At 41.3% G+C, this 21,648-nt stretch overlaps 1 protein-coding gene across 5 annotated transcripts; it reads left to right on the top strand.

The window, feature by feature from the left end:
* The first annotated feature begins 165 nt into the window (after positions 1 to 165).
* LOC115583577 (ras-related protein Rap-1A-like) lies at positions 166 to 21,505 on the top strand. 5 transcript variants are annotated; one of them, XM_030420560.1, is made up of 8 exons: positions 166 to 315; positions 7,493 to 7,581; positions 8,862 to 8,930; positions 9,259 to 9,315; positions 10,613 to 10,753; positions 14,415 to 14,558; positions 14,673 to 14,806; positions 20,419 to 21,505. In XM_030420560.1, the coding sequence occupies exons 2-7, from the start codon at positions 7,525 to 7,527 to the stop codon at positions 14,760 to 14,762; spliced, it is 558 nt and encodes a 185-aa protein (XP_030276420.1). In that variant the 5' UTR covers positions 166 to 315; positions 7,493 to 7,524; the 3' UTR covers positions 14,763 to 14,806; positions 20,419 to 21,505. The 5 variants fall into 5 exon arrangements, with proteins under 5 accessions (XP_030276420.1, XP_030276421.1, XP_030276425.1 ...); XM_030420561.1 differs by lacking the exon at positions 20,419 to 21,505 and adding an exon at positions 19,308 to 19,580; XM_030420565.1 differs by having other exon boundaries at positions 218 to 315; positions 7,488 to 7,581.
* Positions 21,506 to 21,648: the final 143 nt, after the last annotated feature.

Raw genomic sequence — 21,648 nt, 5'->3', positions numbered from 1 at the left:
TGTGTGCATTAAACCCTCATCCCCCAAGAATGTTGTAGCTGCTTTAAAAAAAAAAAAAAGTCCTGGCTGAAATGTAGAAAAAACACGTTTATATTAAATGAATTAAACGAGGCTGTGTGTGTGTGTGTGTGTTTTTTCCCCGACGCCCATGATTACTGTGCATCCCGTTATCATGCAAATGATGCGGGACGAGCGGCCAGTGTGTCATGCCCTTTTAAGAAAAATGAGAAATAGTCGGGAGTGACGTCTGCTGCGCACACAGGCCGGAGGCAAACTGACACTTGCGGAGCGGCGAAAGACAGCAAGCGAGAAACGGTGAGTGCAAATACCAAACTTTACTACATGCCAAACGCGGTCAAATAACGCATTTGCGTGGCAGTCCGTCGCGTCGACACTTGCGGGAGAACACGCAGACACCGCGGTGTGCTCGGCGCGCGTTGCATATGTCGGAGAAAGGCAGAAGAATTGTACCGCAAGTACAAAAACCGGAGTGTGCACTCCCATTTTAGTCAAGGCCAGGCGGAAGGGCAGGTAACGTTAGCGTCGCTGCTGTGTCTTTCCCGAGCAAATACACCGTGATGCGGGTCGATTTAAAGCCTGCCAGGTCTGCTCTACGTTTGAGCTGTGAAATGCGCTCGATTGCAGCGTGTTTCCGACAACCTAGCTGTGTTTTGATTGTACGGCGAGGACAGGAATGTGTCGGCTAGCTAGCTCGCATGCTAACGAGCTAGCGGTTGTGTGAAGTGTCGGCGGCCCGACGCAGCCAGTTAAAGCTAGCTAGTTAGCGGCATTTTGCTAACGAGCTTGATAACGGGACTTAGCGTAGTTGCTGGTAACGTTAATGAAACTGGATTGTTTAGGGCACAGATGCTGGTCTCATTTGCCCGGATTAAAGATTATGGTGTTTATCTTTTTTTTTTTTTTTTACGGATTTATACGTAAGCGGGTTTTGTGATTTGAACAGAATTTGATCGCTGCTGTGGGAAGCTAACGGTTGTGATAAGTTAATCATGTATGGACGGAGTGTTAGTTACTGCTCTGTGGGTAGTCACAGCCACAGATTGCGGGGGACTTAGCATGACCTGGAGTGATAAGCATATGCTACTGCCGTAAGCAAATTAGGTAGATTCCCAGTGAGATAACCCAAGAGCTCAAGCGACTTTCTCTTGTCTGGGTCCGCAAGCTTTATGCCAGCCTGTTGCAGGTTATTTTATGCTGCAGGGAGATTGTTATGAAGCAGGAAAGGTGTGTATTCCACCCTTTAAACTATAAACACACAGCATGTCAACTTTATTAATAATGGATCAGTGCACTTTCCAAGTCAAGTAGGCATCTCTTGCAAGGAGGCTAGCTGTGGCAAAGGCTCTTTTTTTCTTCAGCATTTCATTTATCTGCCTCATCCTGTGCCCCGAATCTCCTCACAACCCGGGTTTGATGATGAGATACAGGCTATAAAACCCACGCCCTCCTCCCCCCTTTTCTTCTTCTTTCAGCAAGCCTGCTGTCTGGGGTCTTGAACAGGAACAGAGACTGGAAGAGACTATTTTAGTAGGTAGCTACTCCTTTTCCATCCTATCAGCATGAAGCCTTCTTGCGCTTTGGAAAGAGGATGTGGTTACAGGTCAAGGCCCCAGTGACACAGATGCATTCTGCTGATGTTTGTCAGTTACAGATCTTTGTCATAATTAAGTCACAGCAGAGTTTTTGTGTGCCGGGCTGCAGTTTTGCTCTGACTCAACGGGGCATTCAGGGTTACAGTGAACCTGAAAAAAGAGATCCAAGAACTATTCTGAAGTCGTGTTCTTTTTCTCTTTCTGTGTAATTTTGATTGAGAAGATTGCTGTTGGAAGTTTGACGCTAAATGCGAGAATTTCACTGTACTTTCATTATTTTTTTCTTAAAAGATAAGTTCCTCCCCCCCAAAAAAGGAAGTCTCCTTTTTATTGGCCCCCAAAGCATTTCGGGAGCTTCGCAGTTAAACAGCGTTACAGCATTTGGAAAAATCAAACCTAAAAAATTAAACAAACATTAAATCCGTACAGCTCGTCCAGCGTAATCCAAGTCACCGGAAGCCCCGAGATCTCATTGATTTCAAAAGACGTTATTTTACACCCCAACACGCCATCCAGCTCATGCAACCACTTCAGGTTTTTTACCTTCAGAGCTGCAGTGAAGATTATGGCTTTTAACAGGGTGTAATGTATTGTCAAATTTATTTGGGACATCAGAGACTACGATTACCCTGAGAAGGTAGATAGAGCCATTATATATGCCATTAGTAAGTCCCCATTACTTGCTGTGAAGCTCCAAAAATATATTTTGTGGACTAAAGAAAACTTTACATCAGCATGGGGGTGAGTAGATGATGCCTGAACTTCATATTGAAGAGAACTCATCCTTAAGGGGTTTAACCTCAGAATCATCCGCATGACAGATAAGATATATTGCATTAAGTTAATCGAATTTTGTTTATTACATGTGAAGATCAGCTCTTTAAAACATTGAAAAATATCACATTAGTTGCCGCTTACTGCTTTTTTTTTTTTTTTTCTGAGCTCAGGTGGTAATGGTTTATTTTACAAGCTCATAAATTCCTCATCCAAGAACAATGTAATTTGGCACTAATTATAGGTTAAATTAGACACAGGGTTTCTTCCAATTAATTAATTCCGATTAACTGTTAAGCCAGCTTGTCTTTTAGCTGGGGCACATGTGCATTCTGAGGACAGGCAATCATGCCATCAAACACATATAAAGAATAAAGTTGAGAGTTGTAAATGCAGTGAAATGAAATGATCATGATGATAACTAAGGAAATTCCTCTCGATCTCTAGATTTCAACAGGGGTTAAAACTCGACATAACTAACTTAAATAACAAGTAAAAAGTCTTTATGTAGTACCAAATAAGAAACTCTTTCCAGGAAATGTCCAAGATATCAGTAGGATATCAAGTAGGAAGTGAGAAGGCTGTAAAATTGAGTGTGACCGCCACTCTGTCTTCTTTACTTAAGCTGTTTCCTCGACAGATTTTTCTGCTTTCAGTCATTTCTGCATTGTCCCTTAATGTTTAGGGGGTTTCAAATGCTGATCCAAGGGTGAACAAATGATGTGAACTGTGGTTTTGGTGAAGGTAATGAATAACTAGGAGCTTATCAACATAAAAAAACACTACCAGAACAACTATTACCTCATCTGGTAAAATACTAAGTGGGGTATTTTTCTTAACCGTGTCAACAAGCAAGCAATTGAGAAGATGGGACAGGGTTGTATCATGCTACCGGCTTAACCACAGGATGTGTGCATTTTCTTCACCATCCGCACTTGGTGGAAGATACAGAGGGCAGCTGCCAATCATCGCATCCTGCTGAGTCAGCTGCTGTGACAACTTCATTGCTGTCAGATTAGCCTCACAAGACCAGGAAATCGTGGATCCTGAATGTTGTAGTTTAGCTGTGAAGCCTCCTGCTCTTTTTATTTCCTTGAGTTTGAGACATAGTTGATCCAGACACGTTCACTGCATATTCTTGCTAGCAGCTTGTTCGTCCAATTTCCAGCCTTAGATGGATACATACCTTTGGCCGTAGAGGGGTGAGTGATGCAGTGATGTCATGGTGGAGCATGTTTGCTGTGGCGTGTGGCTTTCCCTCACTCCTTATTTGCTGGGGTTACTACGAGAGCAGAGTAACAGCAGCAGCCATGTGTTTGTTTTGTTGGGAATGACAGTGTGTAGTTGAGGGCAGTGGAAACAGGCAGAGGTTTGGTTTTAAAGGGAGATGGCCTTAAATGGCCTTGTGTATGTGTGTGTGTTTGTGTTAAGTGTGTAGGCAGGCGGTTGAGAGAGTGCAGTGCTGTGTGTAGTTTTCTTGGTATGAATGTCTCGTAGATAAGATGTCAGGAGGAAGAGCATCCTTTTCTGTCACGTCCCTCATTTTATTTAATCTTTCGAAGAAAATGCTGCACATAATAGCGAGAAAGCTCAAAAAAGAAGGTATTTCAAAGAGGCTGATGTTTGTCACTGAATTAAAAGCAAGCAGAATTGTTTTGAGCCTTGATCTCTGAGGTCATTTGAGTTATGTAGGGTGGTATTTGTGTCAAAGCAAACCACTTTGCTGTTCTCGAGAACATTAATTAATACACTGGAGCTGAGAAATGTTTTCCTTTACTCCTACTCCAGCTCAGAAATACTTAAAAGCTTGCCCTTTAAAGTGATTTAATGCTTAGTGATGTATTCCAACCTTGATTGTATTTTATCTGAAGGCAAAGCTTTGATGTCGCTCACCAGGACAGTAGCTTTCTTCATACAGTTTTATGAAAAGGGTTGCAACAGTATGACATTTTCACAGCATAACATCTAAAAAAACATGGTTTCATGATTTTTCATGGTTCATGAAAAATATTTTGTTATGATGACTTAAACATTAGAATTTAATTCCCCAAATATCTTTTCACGGTATCACAATCATTCATTTCATATAACTTAAAAATGTAATATTGCCACAGCCCTGATTTTAACACACAGTACAGGCTAAGACATAGTTATGTAGAAGTCACCAGGAAAATGACTGATTTTGAAAAAACTAAATCAACACCCTCAAAGTAGCTCAAGGAGACTGGTGTTGCTCACTTACATGTATAACATTTTAAGGACAATGTAAGATAGAAGTTTATTAATACCGATGGTATTGAAGTGAAGGTGACTAAGCAGGGTGCTGCTTATATGGCGCTGGAAGTATCAAACTTTGCCAGAAAACTTGTTCATTTCTGTTTGTGAGACTATTTAGACAAGAGCCCATCAGTTCATGTTATGAATGTGCTTAGTACTCCGTTCTTCGTCTTTTTTTTTTTTTTTTTTTGCTGTGTTAAGCAACTAAAATTACATAAATGAAAAGAAGTCTTGGTTAGTTCTCTTTTTAGTTGGGAAGTTAGTTTCCAGATGTGGGAAAATATCAGTAATATTGAACTGAACTTGCATTCCCAGGGTCAACATAGGCAATAAACATAAAACCCTAATAATAAAGGTCATGCAAAAACTAAGCATGTAAACTTCTCACCATTTGTGTTAGATATTTAGAAATTTAAAGTCAGTTTAAATAAATGGCAGGTAAAAACCATGCGTGTTTACACTTTTAATGGTGTCTTCCCAAGCTAATTTTGATTATGTCCATTTTCTCTTTATTGTTACTTCCACCAAACAAGCTTGTTTGTTAATTAGTCAGCAAGTTTAAACAAAAACTCCTGAACAGATTTCCGCTAAAGCTGGATGGAGGATGGGTCTCGGCCCACAATAGACCCAATGAACCTTTCGTGTGGATCCAGATAAAGGGACGGATCCAGGTTTTTTAAAACATTTTGTTTTACATTGGGCATTTTTCTTAATTTTGGGTAAATTCTCAGGAAAATGACGCCTTGATCTTGATGCTTGATTTTGGGGGGGGGGGGCAATAGGCGTATTTAGGTGACTGGTATCTATGAGTGAGTAGAAAAGGTGAATGTTGAGCCTTGGCGGAGGTATGCCCTCTATCACATGACCCTTTTTAGATGCGGGCTAATCAGTTTAAATTGATCTAGAACTTTTTTCAAAATCCCAGATATATGTTAGAGAAAAATAATAAGCCCTAGATATTCTCACGCATTGATTGGAAACCAAGCTCCTAATGGATAGATTTGATGTACCTCATCACCTTCAGGGATTTTGAAGCGAGGAAACAGATAGAATTTGACACTTTTTGTAGGCGCAAATGTCCGCCATGATGACCTCTGAAGCAGTCACATACAATCATAATCTTACTGGTACTGTCATGAAGCGTGTTCCCGACGTCTTCTGACTTAGTAGGAGTCATTCCAGTCTCCATACAAGAACCATGACGTGTGGATAGTTGACAAGTGTGGCCAAGCCTCAAGTGTGACATTGTCTGTATGACATTGTATATCTGACACTGTGCATGCACTTGACTCTGTACTTGAGTGTTTACATGAGAGAACAGCAGAGACTCTTTGCTTAGCACCCCTTTTTTTTCCCCTCCCAGTGGCTCCTCCCTAAATCGCGCAAGGAGAATTTCTCTTTATGCATAGAGGATTAGTGGGTATGAATTATTCACAGTCCGGGCTTCATATCCCACATGGTCACTGCTTGCGATTGAAGTTGGAGGTCCTTTGTCCACCCTACTGAGTATTTAGATGGAGTGTGCTGTAAAAAGAACAGTGTAGGAGGGGATCATCTGCCTCCCAGAGTGGCCGGCAATTAGCTTTCTGATGCTGTGCAAAAAAAGGGTTGATTATCAGTCGAGGTTATACTGTCTTTCCTTGAGACCTGATTTTAACATAAGCCACTTCTTCAGCACAGGCTTGATGCCATCATGCTGCACCTTTCAACCCATGATTGTACAGTTGAATACCCCGGTCTCCAGGCTTCTGATGTGCAGGGAAGCTGGTGTTATGCTGTCTCTGTTTTCCCTCAGAAGGTTTGGCCACAGCTCCATCTTTTGTCCGTAACTGGATAAAGTGTTTTAAAGCTGGTCGAATGGATGATAATTGCTAAGAATGGTCTTGCCTTACCTGAGTGTACAGTGTGATTCAGTTTTGCACACTGTTATGAGTAGTAGTAGTAGTAGTAGTAGTAGTAGTAGGCTAGTAGTTGCAGTAGTTTGCTCTTTAAAAGTTGATGCTTTGGAGAAGCTTGAAGACATTTCCTTTGAACTTGAAATCAGTCTTTTCCAACTGCCGTACATGGACTTTTACATAAATATAATCTGTTAAGAAGCGTCCAAGTAGATGATGAATCAGAAATCCCCCACATCGCCCCAGCGACACAGCTAAACCTCCGTGTAACAGCCTTTCCTTCTTTGTAACCCAACTTGTAGTGACCCAGTTGGCTAACCCAACTGACTTTACGCCACAGTGTGTGCCAATGATTCGAAGCCTCTGCCTCCCTTAAAGGGATATTCCAGTGATTTCACAATTTCCTCTTCGTCGCAGTTTCCACTTCCCTCAGCTGTTTTCTGTCATTGGTTAAAAAAGACGGACGCTATATTGCTGTTGTACAATACCAAAGAGTGAGTGAGTGAGTGACTGAAGAATCTGACAGCAGGGTGTGCTTTGGTGTGTGAGAGCCAGATGATTGTGTCATTATTAGGAATATCTGCCAGATCCATGTATCATCTCCCCTTCAGTTCCCCTTGCACTCATACACACCACAGCTGGTTTGTGTTAGAGTGGGGTCACATACTCTTCACCTCCTCCACCCTGAAGCTGCTCCACTTATGGGTGTTCCCTCCATTGTTGTGCTGCTTCTTGTCCATAACCTCCAGGAATGACTAGAATCCTTCCTTTTTGGAGTGGAAAAACTCAGAGACCAGACTCGGGAAAATTCCTTTGTTTAGCTTGAGAGGAAAGCTAGATCTTGTTTGTTTTTTGTTTGTTTCTTTTCCTCAATTTTTGCAGCTTTCTCATTTTGTCTGTCCTATTTTGCTTCTCCCCTTTTGTCCAGTGCAGATTGTTGGGCTGTCCGGTGAAGCAAACCCGCCATGCGTGAATACAAGCTAGTGGTGTTAGGCTCTGGAGGTGTGGGCAAGTCAGCTCTGGTGAGTATTCTCTCTCCTTGAAACCCTTCCTGCCCCCCACACACCTCTAACCTCCCTGCAGTGTGTTTCCTGAAGACTCTGAAGGACTGTAATTTCTGTGTAAACTGTTCTCATATTCGTGTCACAAGGAGCCACAAAAGCACATATGAAACTGTCCTTTTCCTCATTTTTTACTGAAACTATTATTGCTTTTGCTTTTAACTATTTATAGTAAACATACTTGTATTTGGTCAGCATTCAGGTATCTTCTAGTCCAGTGTTATACAGCATAGTTTTTGAAAAAATTTGCTGCGTGTTTCTGTGTCTGCAGTTCCCATTAGAGCCTGTCCTATACTGGATTTTTGGAGCCAATAAAGGGAACTAAAAACATTCCCTATATAGATAAAGGCGTAAAGACACAAACATATATACATAATTATACATGTTTAGCCAAACTGACAAATGACAGTAGTCGACTAAAACATTCAACTTCACCGGGAATTGAATAATTAAAAATTATCCCAAGCATCTTTTTTCTGCACTATGCTCTGTAAAATGTAGAAAAACAACCAAACACATTTTAATATCCACCTATATTGAACAATAATATTGGCAAAGTGGATATATATCAGTCATGTTCTAGTTTCCATCCATTTGGAGCAAGGTTTAGTTTAAGGTGTACGGCTTGTTTACAGTAAATATCGGCTGATTATTGGGTTTTTATGTCCCGTATCAGTACAGATAAATACATATACATCAAGCCCTTGTTTACATTAATTTAACAAACCTGAATCTCATTGGGCAGAAAAACATGCTAGTTTTTGGTGGCTTGACAAAGGACAGACACAAATCCTGACACAGTTTTATGAACTTTATTGTCATTACAAGGCTGTCAGGAGGCCATGAATGTCTGTGAAATGTTGCATGCCCTGCTTGGCTAACGTCGACCAGGTGTTGGAGTCAGGTTAATCCCTCAAAGTGGCAGGCTGACATGTTTAGACCTTAAGTTCCTAAGGTGAACTCTGTGTACCCTAAATGTAAACCTACCATTAAGCACAGTGCTTAATGAAGCACATGTACAGTATGTCATGTGTGTCTGTACAATTAATTGGAAGATTTAGTTGTAGTTTGTCTGCATCCTGAGCAACATTATGGACAGCCTCCTCCGCACTGTCCTCCTGAGTTATTGTGGAGACACATTTGTTGCACTTCGGCCATATTTGCCACTCCGGATGTTTTGTTCTTGTGGCCAGAAGGTGACATTGATCTGACGTTTGAGTGCTCTCTGTCTTCTCTTACAGACAGTTCAGTTTGTACAGGGAATCTTCGTGGAAAAATATGACCCTACAATAGAAGACTCGTACAGAAAGGTGAGTGTCCCTTGAGGAGGGGGGAGGCAGAGTGCCGAACTGGAATGAGTTGATTGTTAGCAGCTGCTCTGCAGGTTCACGTCATGGTGCTCTTAGTTTTTCTCTTTCTCTCTCTTTTCTGTTTTCTTTCTTTTTCTTCTCCCCTCTTTGTTTTTACGGGTTTTAATATTTCTTGCTTCTGTTTTGTCTCAACCCGATACCAACCTGTATCGGTTGTCTCTCTTGGTTTTTGCTTTATGCAGTATTTTAGATCTGTCACAATCTGTCAGTTTAACTGAAATCAATATGGACATCATCATATTCTGTTGCCATTTTTTCTCTCTTACAGCAAGTGGAGGTAGACGGTCAGCAATGTATGCTTGAAATTCTCGACACAGCAGGCACAGTAAGTGAACTCGAACCACTCAATACTCTTTATTGTTGTGAGTAAGGACTCCTGAGTGGCTGTATTGAACACTGACATTTGGATTGTCAGGCAGTCGGTCCACCACTGTCCAGACTAAAATTATCTCAGTGACTGTTGGATGGATTCAGATTCATATTTGTCAAGACATTCATGGTCCCCGAAGAATGAATCCTGCTGACTTTATCGATCCTCTGACTTTTTTTCCTGGGCTCCATGGGGTTGACATTTGTGGTTTTGAGTGAAACATCTTAAGTTCTATTTGATGGATTTCTATGCTGTTTTGCGCAGACAATTCAGTTCCTGTTAAAGGGCAAATCTGGCATTTTACAGGTGTGTGCAGGTCTTGTGGTGCACTACTGCATATATATGAAAAGAAGTAAAATGCTTTTTGTGTCTCCAGAGACAGCTGCATGTAATCTAATAAATTGCCTCCAGTGACTTCACTAAATCGCTAAATTGCATTGTGGGTAATGTAGGCACCAGGTTTTAACAAGAGTTTTATAGTACTTTCCAAAACCTTGTGCCTACATTACCCACAATACAACTCGCCGGAAAAAGGCTTTGTTTTCACACACATGCAGTATTACTCCCAAAGACCAGTAAACACACTTTGAGTCGAATTGTGGTGTTGCCCTTTAAAGGATCAGTCAAATTATTAATTGATCCCTTATCAGTTCCTCCAGCATCATCACAAGTTCAAACTTTGTACAAAACTTTTCTTAAGTTTATGACTTAATAACAGCAAAACTACTGACATTCACAAAAGTCTTAACTTGTTAGTACTCCCAATTCATTGTTAGTGTGCTAACGTCCAATATGGTTAAAATTACATTTAATTATGATTAAATATCAGCATGTGTCAGCATAATCATTGAGAGGACGTTGGCATGCTCAAAACCAAGTGCCACACGGAGCTGCCAGCATTGCTTTAGCCACGAAGTCCTGTTCATGAAGGAATAGCCGACTTTTGCTGGAGGAATGTGGGAAGTTAATTTAATGTACTGTATGTTGATGGTGCACAAGCCACATCCATCTTCATGCCTGTTTTTAGTGTGAAAAAATCAAAGGGTGCTGATGGTCTTCCCAAACTGCATAATGGTGCACATGTGCTGTAGAAAAACTTTAGGGAGATTCTGCAGTTCCTTAGCATAAGTCAAAAAAATGTCATTACCTGTTGTATTCAGTGCACATTAAATGTTAAACATTGGATAAAATGTGAGACAATATGACAGAGCTCATGGCCTGTCCCTCCTCTTGTGGTGTTCCCGCTGTACAGGAGCAGTTCACAGCAATGAGGGACTTGTACATGAAGAACGGCCAAGGCTTCGCCCTGGTATACTCCATCACAGCACAGTCCACTTTCAACGACCTCCAGGACCTGAGAGAACAGATTCTACGAGTAAAGGACACAGAGGATGTAAGTATTCAGTACGCACACTTATAAGAGTACAAGCATGTTTACATCAGCGCTGCCACATTTTCACAGAACTTATTTTTGTTTTATTTCATGGTTGAGTGGGTTGCAGAAACAAAGATAGTGGGAAATAGTACAAAGTTATTAGCGCCCCACTTTCGTGTTCTCAGCCGCCTACATTGTTCAGAACCAGAGTGTTCCGTTGCCATGGATACCGCTCAACACTGTAATGGCTGCATTTTATGCCAATAATTACAAATGTGTATTACCTCAACATACTGCATGTGGTGTTACTGTGTTCATCCTGTGCTGTCTGTAGAGTGAAAACAATGAGAAAGCATTAAGTGACACTTCTGTTCTGTACGTAGCTTAGTATTTGCTAATATCAGCATCATGCACAGAGCCATAGTACCTCACTTAAGAGTGGGGGATGTCCAACCCTTAGTTTTGTTTTTTTATGAACACTTTGGTTTTCCCCTCCAAGTCTGCCCCTCTGCTTGGATCAGAAATCATGCAAATAAAAAGAGGATGTGTCATCTCGTTGTTTTCCTGGTTGTTTGTTAGAAGCACATTTCCATTTTTTTGTATCTCTGGTAAATTGTGAGGCTGTTGAGTGAGTAAGCCCTCCATCCCCTCTCTGGTGGGGCAGATAGTGCGTCAGCACGATCTTCAATGCCCATTTTTGGTGATCTCTGGAGGGAATGAATGTTACCATAACCCTCTCTCTCACTCTTTTTCCTCCCTCTCTCTCTCTCTCTGTTCCCTGTCAACCATCTGAAAAGCCCCTCTGCAGCCCGGCGTGGACGTTTTATTCATGTTCTATAGCATGACCTATTAATCATTCTCTTGCTCCCCTTCCTCTAAATCTGTGCCAGTTATACCTTTATGCTTTTTGTTTTGACTGGCCTTTTCAGCGCCTGTTGCACTGTGCCCCCGCCCCCTTCTCTATGGCCTGGCTTGTGGTCTTACTGTGGTCTGGCACTCAGTGTGGGTGATTGGACTGTCAGGGATGATGTGCAAGGAAAGCCTCAGCTCATCAAAAACACACTGGATCGTGAGGCTGTGGTGCTTCATTAGAGGCTCCGTGGTTGGGGAGCTGAGGTTAGCCTAAGGCTAACAGATGGATTGCAGGATCAGTGGCTCCTCAACGTGCAAGAAAACAGTTCCGATGTCCCTTTTCTTCTCCCAATCATGCTCCCTCTGAATAAAACCCCGCTCTTAACCTTTGTGCTTATCTGGTCATTACGGCCACTCTGTCAGTTATCAGTCCACGGGCGATTTGAGCCTGTACCTATGATGGCTGTGACATCTGTTTATCTTTCTTTGCCCCTTGCAGGAATGCACGACCAAAGGAAATGCTTAACATGTTTTCAAGCTGTTGCGGAGCTTAAGCAGACATTCTAGTTGTAGCTACAGCTGTTCTCATTCATTCTTAGTCTTGGCTCTTCTGCGCACCATTTACTGCAAAGCTGGCAAACTGTACAGACGTGCTTAATAATGCCAAGCTCAATTTAAAAAAAGCCTTAAAATGACTGTACTTTCAACACAGTGGGGCCAAAATTCCATTTACTTCAAAAAGTCGTTGGGAGTGAAGAATAGAGTAAGTAAGCAGTCAGCAGTGTATTAAAAGCTCACTTCCCTCACTTCCTTCCACACTTCTTATGTAAGAGAGGTCTTATGACTTTTCAGGGCCATCTCAGTCCCTACTTGTGTGACTCTGATGGTACTAATGCCTGAGTCCATGCTTGTGACTCACCGCTGCATCAGGAACGACTGGCTCCATTCATATAAGCAACTCTATACACCCCTGTTCTGTGTTCCCCACAATCCAATCTCTAGCATGCCTTGTGGGCAGGACAGGACCTGTCTGTAGCATGTTAACAGCATCTGAACAGATTCTCTGTGGCCTGCGTGGATTCTTTCAGTAGGCTAACGCTGCCTCATTTGCTGCTGACACTGAACATTTTTTCTCTCCTGCATACCTCCATCCTGCCATCCCTCTCTCCATCCTCTTCACCCCAGCTCGGCTCAGAGTTTGCGTAAGGAGGGCATACCACTGGTTCTCCCAGGACCCCTTGGGAGAAATGTCGTTCAGCAGTCCAGTGCGAGGGGCTTGTTTGGATATCAAACATCAAGCAGCAACCTCCATGGGGTTAATCTAAACATCGCAGCTTCCTGTCGTCTGCCTCACAGCCCAGAGAGAGTGAGAGAGAAAAGAAAATGGGGCCCTTGAATATTCATTCTTCCTTTCAAAGGGTTACATTTTCTAGAGGAATGTGCTGTCAAAAACAACGTCTGAAGAGTAAACTTCTGGGTGGGCGTTTGAGCAAGTTAGCACATGTCGGGGTACTAGCACACTGCTTACAAACATCCAGTTTGTCAAGATCCACAAGACACGTCTAGGGGCCAATTCTGGGACCAGGAGAAGGGAGCGACTGCAGGATTTCCCATGCATGGATTCATTTGTTGCAGGCACACCACAAATAGATTTCCCCAGCTGATTTATTATTGGCGCCTGTTGTGCTGCATGCAAAATTTTCCACTAGTTGATTATGTATCATGCTTGTTAAGCTCTACCGTACACACCAGTATCCTGTTAACTGAATTGTTCCTCAAACCCTGCTCAGACAGTTTCACAGTGGTGGTATAAGAAAGCCACGTTTAAATGTGAAATTACACTGCATACTAAATTAAATTAAATACAGCACACACAAACAAGCAGTCTCACACTATCATGTAATTCCAGACAGCAGGCAGAGCATGGAAATCCAGCTGAAATGTTGAAAAAACATTCAGGAAGGAAAGCGATGTTATCCTGGCTGGGCGGGGCTGCCATGACTTCCTCCGGGCCAGCATGCTCCCTAGATAGCCGGTCAGGAAACAGCAGGCAGGATGAGACGCATCCCGACACCCTGGCTACTCTGGCTCTGCCCACTGTGACAGCTAGAGGCTGAAGTTTTGCCCAGAATATTCTCTCTTCCTCAGAGAGTTTTTGTTTTTTTGACCTTGGTCATTAAAACATCTGAATCGGGGCACAAAAGAAGAAGTGTTGGGTATTTGGGAGATTCCAAAAGCATCTGCACTTCATGTCTGCAGTTGTGTCCTCTGTGGTTGTTTTCAGTTTTGGTCTGAAAGGAAATAAAGCCATGAGAAGCTGCATTCGCTGCTAGTTTATATTGATTCTTTAATCTCTTTTGTAACTGTTGTGTAACCTTAATGACTTTTTTTTGGGCCTTCCCACAGGGATTGATTGATTTTTCTTGATTGTGTCCCTCCACTCCAGGGATGAAATTGAAATTAATAGACTGCTAAGCTGTTAACAACCATCTCTCCACTACTGTACTGTGAGGATGAACATGAGTAGACAGTTTCTTGACAAGTTACTCCCGCTATCTCCCAGTCCAAATAACTCCCTCACAGACTTTAGTTTCACCAATGTGATGAGTTGTGTTGGGCCTACAGGGTTAGATTTGTTGTTGTACTTTCGCTGGGAAGGCAGCAACCTGTATGAAAGAACAAATGTATCCATCATTTACATTGTTGCATGTAAGAATTCAAGTTAATTTCATTGTTAATACTCAAAGTATCAAATTTGCCACAAAGGGATTAATACTTGCGTCTTGATTTACTTACTCTTACTTACAAATATTTTGCTTATTGTCAGGTGCCGATGATCCTGGTGGGGAACAAGTGTGACTTGGAGGATGAGCGTGTGGTGGGGAAGGAGCAGGGCCAGAACCTGGCCAGACAGTGGAACCACTGTGCCTTTTTAGAGTCCTCTGCTAAGTCAAAGATCAACGTCCTCGATGTGAGTATACATGCTGACAGATGCCTTTAGTGATGTGTCTTCAGTGTGAGGAGGATACTTTTACTGCTGTCAAATCACTTGACACTTTGTTTTCTCTTTGTGTCTTCTTCTCAGATCTTCTATGACCTGGTCAGACAGATAAATAGGAAAACGCCAGTGGAAAAGAAGAAGGCGAAAAAGAAATCCAACTGTGTCCTGCTTTAAAGACCCCTCCCCCTTCTCCAGCCCCTGCAGCAGCTCTGAGCCAGGTGTGTGCATCTAAAATTTCATAACACAAGTGTTAGTCATAATGGCCCAGTAGCTGACATGTTCATGAGGTCATGATGCATAGGCAGGCTGTGAGGTTAGTTAGCGTTACATAATATCCTTCTATGTCATCTTAGATGATGCTGCATACATCAGGTGTAGTTTATCATTCATCACAGTCCATTACGAGTTGGTTTGCCTGCAGCAAAGTCAAGTCAAATTAATCAGCCTAATATTATATCTTATCAACAGTGGATGCTGTCTTTTCTTGAGCTGTGAGAACCTGAGCACACAAGGAACATTGGGAATTCAGAGAGAGGCTTCCTTTAGGCATGTGGGAGTGAAACACTTGATGTGGGAAAATTACACAAAATACAAACACACATTTCTGTGGAAGCCTCAGTTAACTTGCTTGGTCAACAGTGTCAGTTTATTCCAAACTAAAGGACCTTAAAGGAACATCTGACCAGTCCTGTCTTCTTCTAACTGGACCTGGTTCAGGGTTCCCATCAGTCCTTGAAACATCCTAAAAAGTCTAAAATCAAATAATCTCAATTTTGAAGACCTTTTTGAAATGTCAGTATATTAATATTAAATATTCAGTCTTCAGTTCAACCTTTTTTAAATATGCTTTTTAAAACATTTTTGTTGTTTTAATCTATCGTAGCACACCCTGCTATTGCATTGCGTTGTGGTGTTTGGGCCAACATGGTGTTTTACAAGAATTAAATTATCTTTATCAAACATACGATAAAAGTTAATATGAACATCTGGTAACATAAACAAAGTAACAATATACAGTGCTGTGCACATAAAGGAATTCTTTATATTTACTTAATTTTTCACAATTGCAATTATGTTACAATATAGTTGTGATGACAAACTTTCCAAAGAGTCTCAAAGGTTTGGTTTAGGTACCTTTTTTAAAAAGTGCTAAAATGTTTACTTTACTTGAACTTCAAGAGGAACTGACAACACACCAGTCTGACAGATTTATTCCTAAATTGTACGTGTGGGATGTGTCTTGTCACTTTCTGTAAGTGACTGCGGAGTCATCCTGGGACAGTAATAACATTTCTTTGATGCTGATTACTTAGACATGTTTCTGGACAGGCCAACATCCCCTGAGTCAGCCGTCACTTCAAGTGTGAAGTGCTTTCATTAGCGTTTTCTTATTTTATCTTCATTGCTGTTGAATGAATGAGTCACTTTGTGATGGCTGAATTTAAAAATGGACCCCAGCAGACTGCAGCAGCTGCTTAGATCTGAGGAAATCCTGATCTGTCATCACGTTGTTTCCCAGGAAAATCCATATCGCTTCTTCTTTATTCATTTCTTTTATTTAGTTTGCCCAGAAACTGGTAAAGAGGAAGTCTGAAGGCCAGCACGCACTGTAAACCAGACTGCTTATTACAGTCAACCCTTCTCGTCTGTTAATTTTATATTGGGCTTTACTGACATTTACTCTTTATGACGCAATAATTAATCTTCCATGTGAGGCGCTGGATTTGAGCTTCACATTAGATTGGAGCTGATGTATTTGCAGTCCTTTTTTGTTATTTTAGCTGGAGGTTCTTAATGTGAACAATATCGTCTGTCACAATTAATCTACTTTCATATTTGAAACCTATTATGTGTTATGATATAGTACATTTTCTGGAGAAATAGCTGAGTAAGAGAAACTTATAATTAAATATACAGCCATCTTATTACATCTGTGTTTTTGATATTCTAGTAACTTTTGATGCCTGACAAATTATCAGAGTACTCCATCACATTGGTGCAAAATTCCTGTAATGCCAAAATTACCATAAAGCAGTCGAGCTTAATTGATTTGCAACAGAGCCCATAATGACCTTCAACGGGCAGAAATATTAAAAGCAATGCTTCTTTGTTAAATCTCTGCAGAGATACAAATCCTACAGTATACACTATATATCATCATTTTGCCCCCTTCTAATTATAGCTGCTCACATTGACTCAAAAACCCACCGTGGGTCAGAGGTCACTCTGAGCTCCTGATAAGATTTAACCCCAGTTAACACTCCCCTCACCATCTTAGAAAGTCACAGCAAGAATGTTTCCACCCTGATATGGAAAGTTTCCTTTTGAAAGATGAGTTTGGGTTCAGTCAGTTGAGCAAATCTTGTGAGATCTCATGATGTGCATCCAGCCTCACATGGAGATTACCGAGTAGGGCCTCATTGTTTCCAAACATTGAAGGTATAAGCCTAAAGAGTTTACTCTGCTTGGAGCAAACCAAGTGTTTGACCCCCACTGTGGTTGAAACTAATAGGCAGCACAGTGGCAAAATGAGTAGGGATCCAATAAAGATATCCTCCAAGTTTAAATTTTTCATATAGGGAGCTGACAGAATTGAAGTATCAACTGCCTCTGCTGAATCTATATGAATCAGTTCTTGAATATACTACTGCAGAAAAGAAGTTACTGCCTGTGGTATAATGACTTTATTGGGTTCAGGAAGTAGAGAGTCATCCGTTGATCTCAGGGTTTGATCCCTGACTCATCCTGTCCACGTGACGAAGTGTCTTTGAGCGAGACACTGAACCCGGAGTTGCTCTTTAAGACAGGCAGGCGCCACACATGGCAGCTTTCCCACCATCGATTGGTGAATGGGCAAATAAAAGGCGATATGATAAAGCGCTTTGTGTACAAACGCAATAGTCCATAAACCATTTATTCATCCTCTAAAGTGTTCTTCCATATAGAAAAAAATAGATAATCAATTTAAAACTGCAAAGTGACGATGTGAAGGAATACAGCGGAGAGAGTGCAGTAGAAATATGCAGATGTAGTCGTTCCAATTAAAACTGTACAGATGTGACATAAAAAGTGCAAGTCTGGTGTCAATATAGGACCTCTTTGTTGTTTGGCAAATTTAAAATGGGTGTAGCTGGACAGACCAGTTTTACAAGAGTTTTTCAACAGTTTCATTCAGATCGCGGTCCTTCAAAAGGCCTTTCCGTCACTGTTGACACAAAAACTTCAGTGTTGCCAAACCAGCGAAGCACAGCCCTCAGCAGAGATTTTATATCTACCTTATTCTGTTACTTTGAACTTGCAGTGTAGGGGGAAATAAAACTGTGATATTACTGATAACAGTGGATTAGTGAAACAGACAGTGCCATTGTGTCCGGCCCAGACATCAGGGCCGCTAAACCACCCACTGCGTTCCTCGTCTGAATCCATCTGTGTTGGTCAGTTACCGGGTACAGTGTGTGTGAGAGAGTGGGGCCTCTGTCAGCATTGCCCCAGGGCGGTGTCTGTTGCCCCCCCCCCCCTCCTCGTTCACACGCTGGCCGACCCGATGAACCAACACTAATGGGATTACGGCCTCACTGTTCCACTGCTCACAACACACCAGCCCATACACTGAGAGAGAGAGAGAGAAAGAGGGGGGTTACAGTGCCAGCCACAGACAGGACAGAGCGAGTTAATAGGACTTTGTACAACATGGACATTTTCCAGTTTGCTGACCTCATGATCCATCGTAGTGTGATTTTAACTGTATCCACCGGGACAGGAAGAAGCAGACAGTTGATACCTAATAGGATGTTGTATTGATTCTTAAGGTGTAGACGATCAGTACTTGCAGCTTTTTTTTCAGATTTCGGGTGTTTTTTTTTACCTTCTAGCACCTTCAGCAACAGGTGCCGTTTTTCCCCCTCAGTGTTAAAACTCTTTCTCAGCATTGACTCAGACCTGCCCACATGTTTTATCAACTATGCCATTAGAGTTTATAGACTTGGTAATTAAGCTTTAGAGGTTAACCTTGATGTTGCTGAGTGTTTTCCTGTTACAGACTTCACAGCAAGACCTTTTTAAAGCAGACATTTTGATTCATCTCAGCAGCAGCAGCAGCACAGGTGAAACCAATGACATTAAATATGGCCACATTATATTTAAATTCCACAGTTAGTCATGCCACTGAGCTGCAGTAGCACACATTAAAGCATGGCCCTGGACCTGGAACATCTAAATGGAGTGCAGTCAGCATTAATCTTGTTAATAACACCTGTGCTTTGAAGATATCACGAGTACAAATGTCTGCAGCGAAAAACTGTTGGCTTAACCGTAACGGGCTCACCAGTCAGCAGCCACACAAGCCTTTTTTTTAATAACTCAACTAAACGCAACACAGTTCTGTCAGTTGGCACAAAGGGAGACTGCATTCATGTCATATTGGAGTTATGATTAAGAGTTTAAGAAAAGCAAACACAAATGACAATCTCTGTAATAGAACCCTCTGGATGATTGCCCACAAGTCCAAATGGCATCTTTACAATCTTTTCCATCCATCCCACATGATGTAACTGTGGCTTAAGCACAGAATAAGCCACAGAGCAGGATGTCAGAAGGGTACAAGCTGAATGAACTTGAGGAGGTCAGATGGGTAGCTTCCACCATTGTACCTGTGCACTCCTTAACCCCGCTGATGGACCTGAACAGACCTCTTCACATTCTGTTTTTGAACACTGTCAGGTGGATCCATGGACCGACTCATCAGCAGGACATGGAGCTTGTTATAAAATGTGCTAAGGATAACACCAAGCAAGGTTTTAATTGTGATTTTAAATGGCAATTATAGTGAGAAATAAGGTTGTGTGTCAGGGCTGCAGCACATCATTCATAAGCTTCACACATCAATACAAACATTCATTCATTGTATCCCACTCTTCAGTTATTGGAGGTTGTGTGTCTAATGGAGGAGATCCCTGTAACATGCATATGTGAATAAAGGTCATGTTTAGCTGAGTCTGTTTTTACCGTAAAGAGGAAACCTTTGAAGGATTTCAATGTAACATTCACAAGTTTGTGTATTTAGAATACTTTTGTTTCTATTTAGCTAATTGCGAAATAAAACAAAAATGAACTGCATAAAATCAGGAAATTCAAGAGCAAAGACAAAACAAGAAAGTATAAAACAGAGAGAGAAACCAAAATACAAAAGGCATAATGTAAATGCTTGTCTGTTCAGGTATGTTTGTAAAAACGTTTTAAATTGAGGCACTAACTCAGCTGAGCAGCCTATGAATTTCTCAGTTTGCACAAATAAAACTCATTTCATTAAAGATGGTTCCTTTAAACGCCAAGCTCCTTATCCGCCGTGTTGCTGGCGATAAACCATGTTGCATTGTTTTCAATACGTCATCCACATGAAGCAATTAGTCTAATCAGCTTAGCCATCGAGTTGACTACACCACTCTATTGGTATGTTAACGCAGCGTGAATCTGCTCGTGAATGGAAGGCTCCGAAATCTACAATCTTAAATCGTCAGATTGCCCACCATTCATTGGCAAAGTTTTTACTGTGGTACATGCTGAGCAATGAACTTTTTCAAGGTTGGAAAGGTAGCGTGGGTATTGGGACTAAATCATCATTTAATAACAAAATATGGGGGGTGTGGATCTGCCACCTCTGCTGGTAAGTGAGTCAGAAAACTCCTGCTGAGTCCAAATCTTGACACCTGTGAGCATTTACCCATGACACATTTGTTTGTCTCCTCCTCCACCTGTAATGTCACTGACCGGCCACTAGAGGGCACTGACAACCTTCAGATGGTGTTGTGACCACTGTGCTGCTGTCTTGCAGAAATGCTGTAATGAAGAACTGTTGCCCTGATTGGAAGTGCCAGCATTCCAACAGCCCCACCCCCACCTCCCTCCATCAGCCATAAACGGTGAATCAGCTGACTGAACTGCTCCTATCGAAGACGAGGATGATCTACACGAGAGAGAGAAAGAGATGGAGAGAATAAAGAGAGAGAAGGAAAAGACAGTAAGGGAGAAAGAGTGAGAGAAGACTCTGGTCTCTCGCCTCTGAGGACCTTCCTCTGTGTCTCAGTTTCAGTGTGAACCCTGAATGGACAATCTCCATTTCTGCACCAACAAACAACACCACAAACTTAGGATGATGATGATGATGATGATAAAAGCCTCTGAACGTATAAAAAAAAAAAGTGTTCATGAGCTGCCTACACGGCCCGAGAGCATCCCCCCTCTTAATTTCTTTTTTTTTTTTTGGCAGTTTAACAAAAAGAAAAATGACAAGAGCGTTAAAGAAGGAAAAACAAAGTTAGAACTTGGATTCAGTATTTTTCATCTTTTTCAATATCAATATCGTATTTGAAAGACATGGAAGTTGACCTCTTTTTAGTTGTATGATTATAAATATTCTTCAAAAACGAGCATGAAAAAAATGCATCAGTTATTAAGTGTAGATGTTTTCAAGTGAAATCAAGTGGAAAAAGTGAGAATTTTTTTATAGCCATACACCTATTCTCCATGCCTGTCATGTCAGTGATGATAGATCAAGGTCTATAATATGTATTATTATTTTTATTATATATATATTTTTTTTCTTTGTTCGCCCTGTTGTTCATCATGGACTTCTCTTCTGCGAATATCTCTCTCTGATGTGACTTAATTTTATACTCAGTCACTGGGATTTCATAGCTCCCATAATATATTCTAATGCCATTTTTTGCATAATAATGCTTCAGAAATAAAATGGGTCTTTTATAGAAGAAATACGGGGAAAAATAAGGATTGATTTCTATGTCTCTTGAAGCTGAAATATATTATACTAAACCAACTCTAATAATGCTTCTTGTGTTTTTCTGTCAATGATGTTCCAGCTTTTATGGATTATTAAAGTACATTTTAGTACATTTTCATTATACTGGTCAATGTATTTTTGTGAATTAAACTTTTATCCAAAGTTGATTTGACTTATTTGAGAAATATGAAATTTAAAGTGTTTTTTTTTTAAAAGAAGTTGGAAGAAATGTAGGAGTCACACAGGGACAATTTGTTTATGTTA

This window comes from Sparus aurata, chromosome 6 (assembly GCF_900880675.1).
Source record: "Sparus aurata chromosome 6, fSpaAur1.1, whole genome shotgun sequence".
NCBI classification, from domain to species: domain Eukaryota; kingdom Metazoa; phylum Chordata; class Actinopteri; order Spariformes; family Sparidae; genus Sparus; species Sparus aurata.
The sequence above is the reverse complement of the archived record's forward strand: the minus strand, read 5'-3'. Positions and strand labels throughout refer to the sequence as shown.

Excerpts from the sequence above, each read along its gene's own strand:
- LOC115583577 (XM_030420560.1), top strand. The coding sequence starts at position 7,525 with ATGCGTGAATACAAGCTAGTGGTGTTAGGCTCTGGAGGTGTGGGCAAG. Across the intron at positions 8,931-9,258 it reads TAGAAGACTCGTACAGAAAG|CAAGTGGAGGTAGACGGTCA; the intron begins GTGAGTGTCCCT and ends TCTCTCTTACAG. Across the intron at positions 10,754-14,414 it reads GAGTAAAGGACACAGAGGAT|GTGCCGATGATCCTGGTGGG; the intron begins GTAAGTATTCAG and ends GCTTATTGTCAG.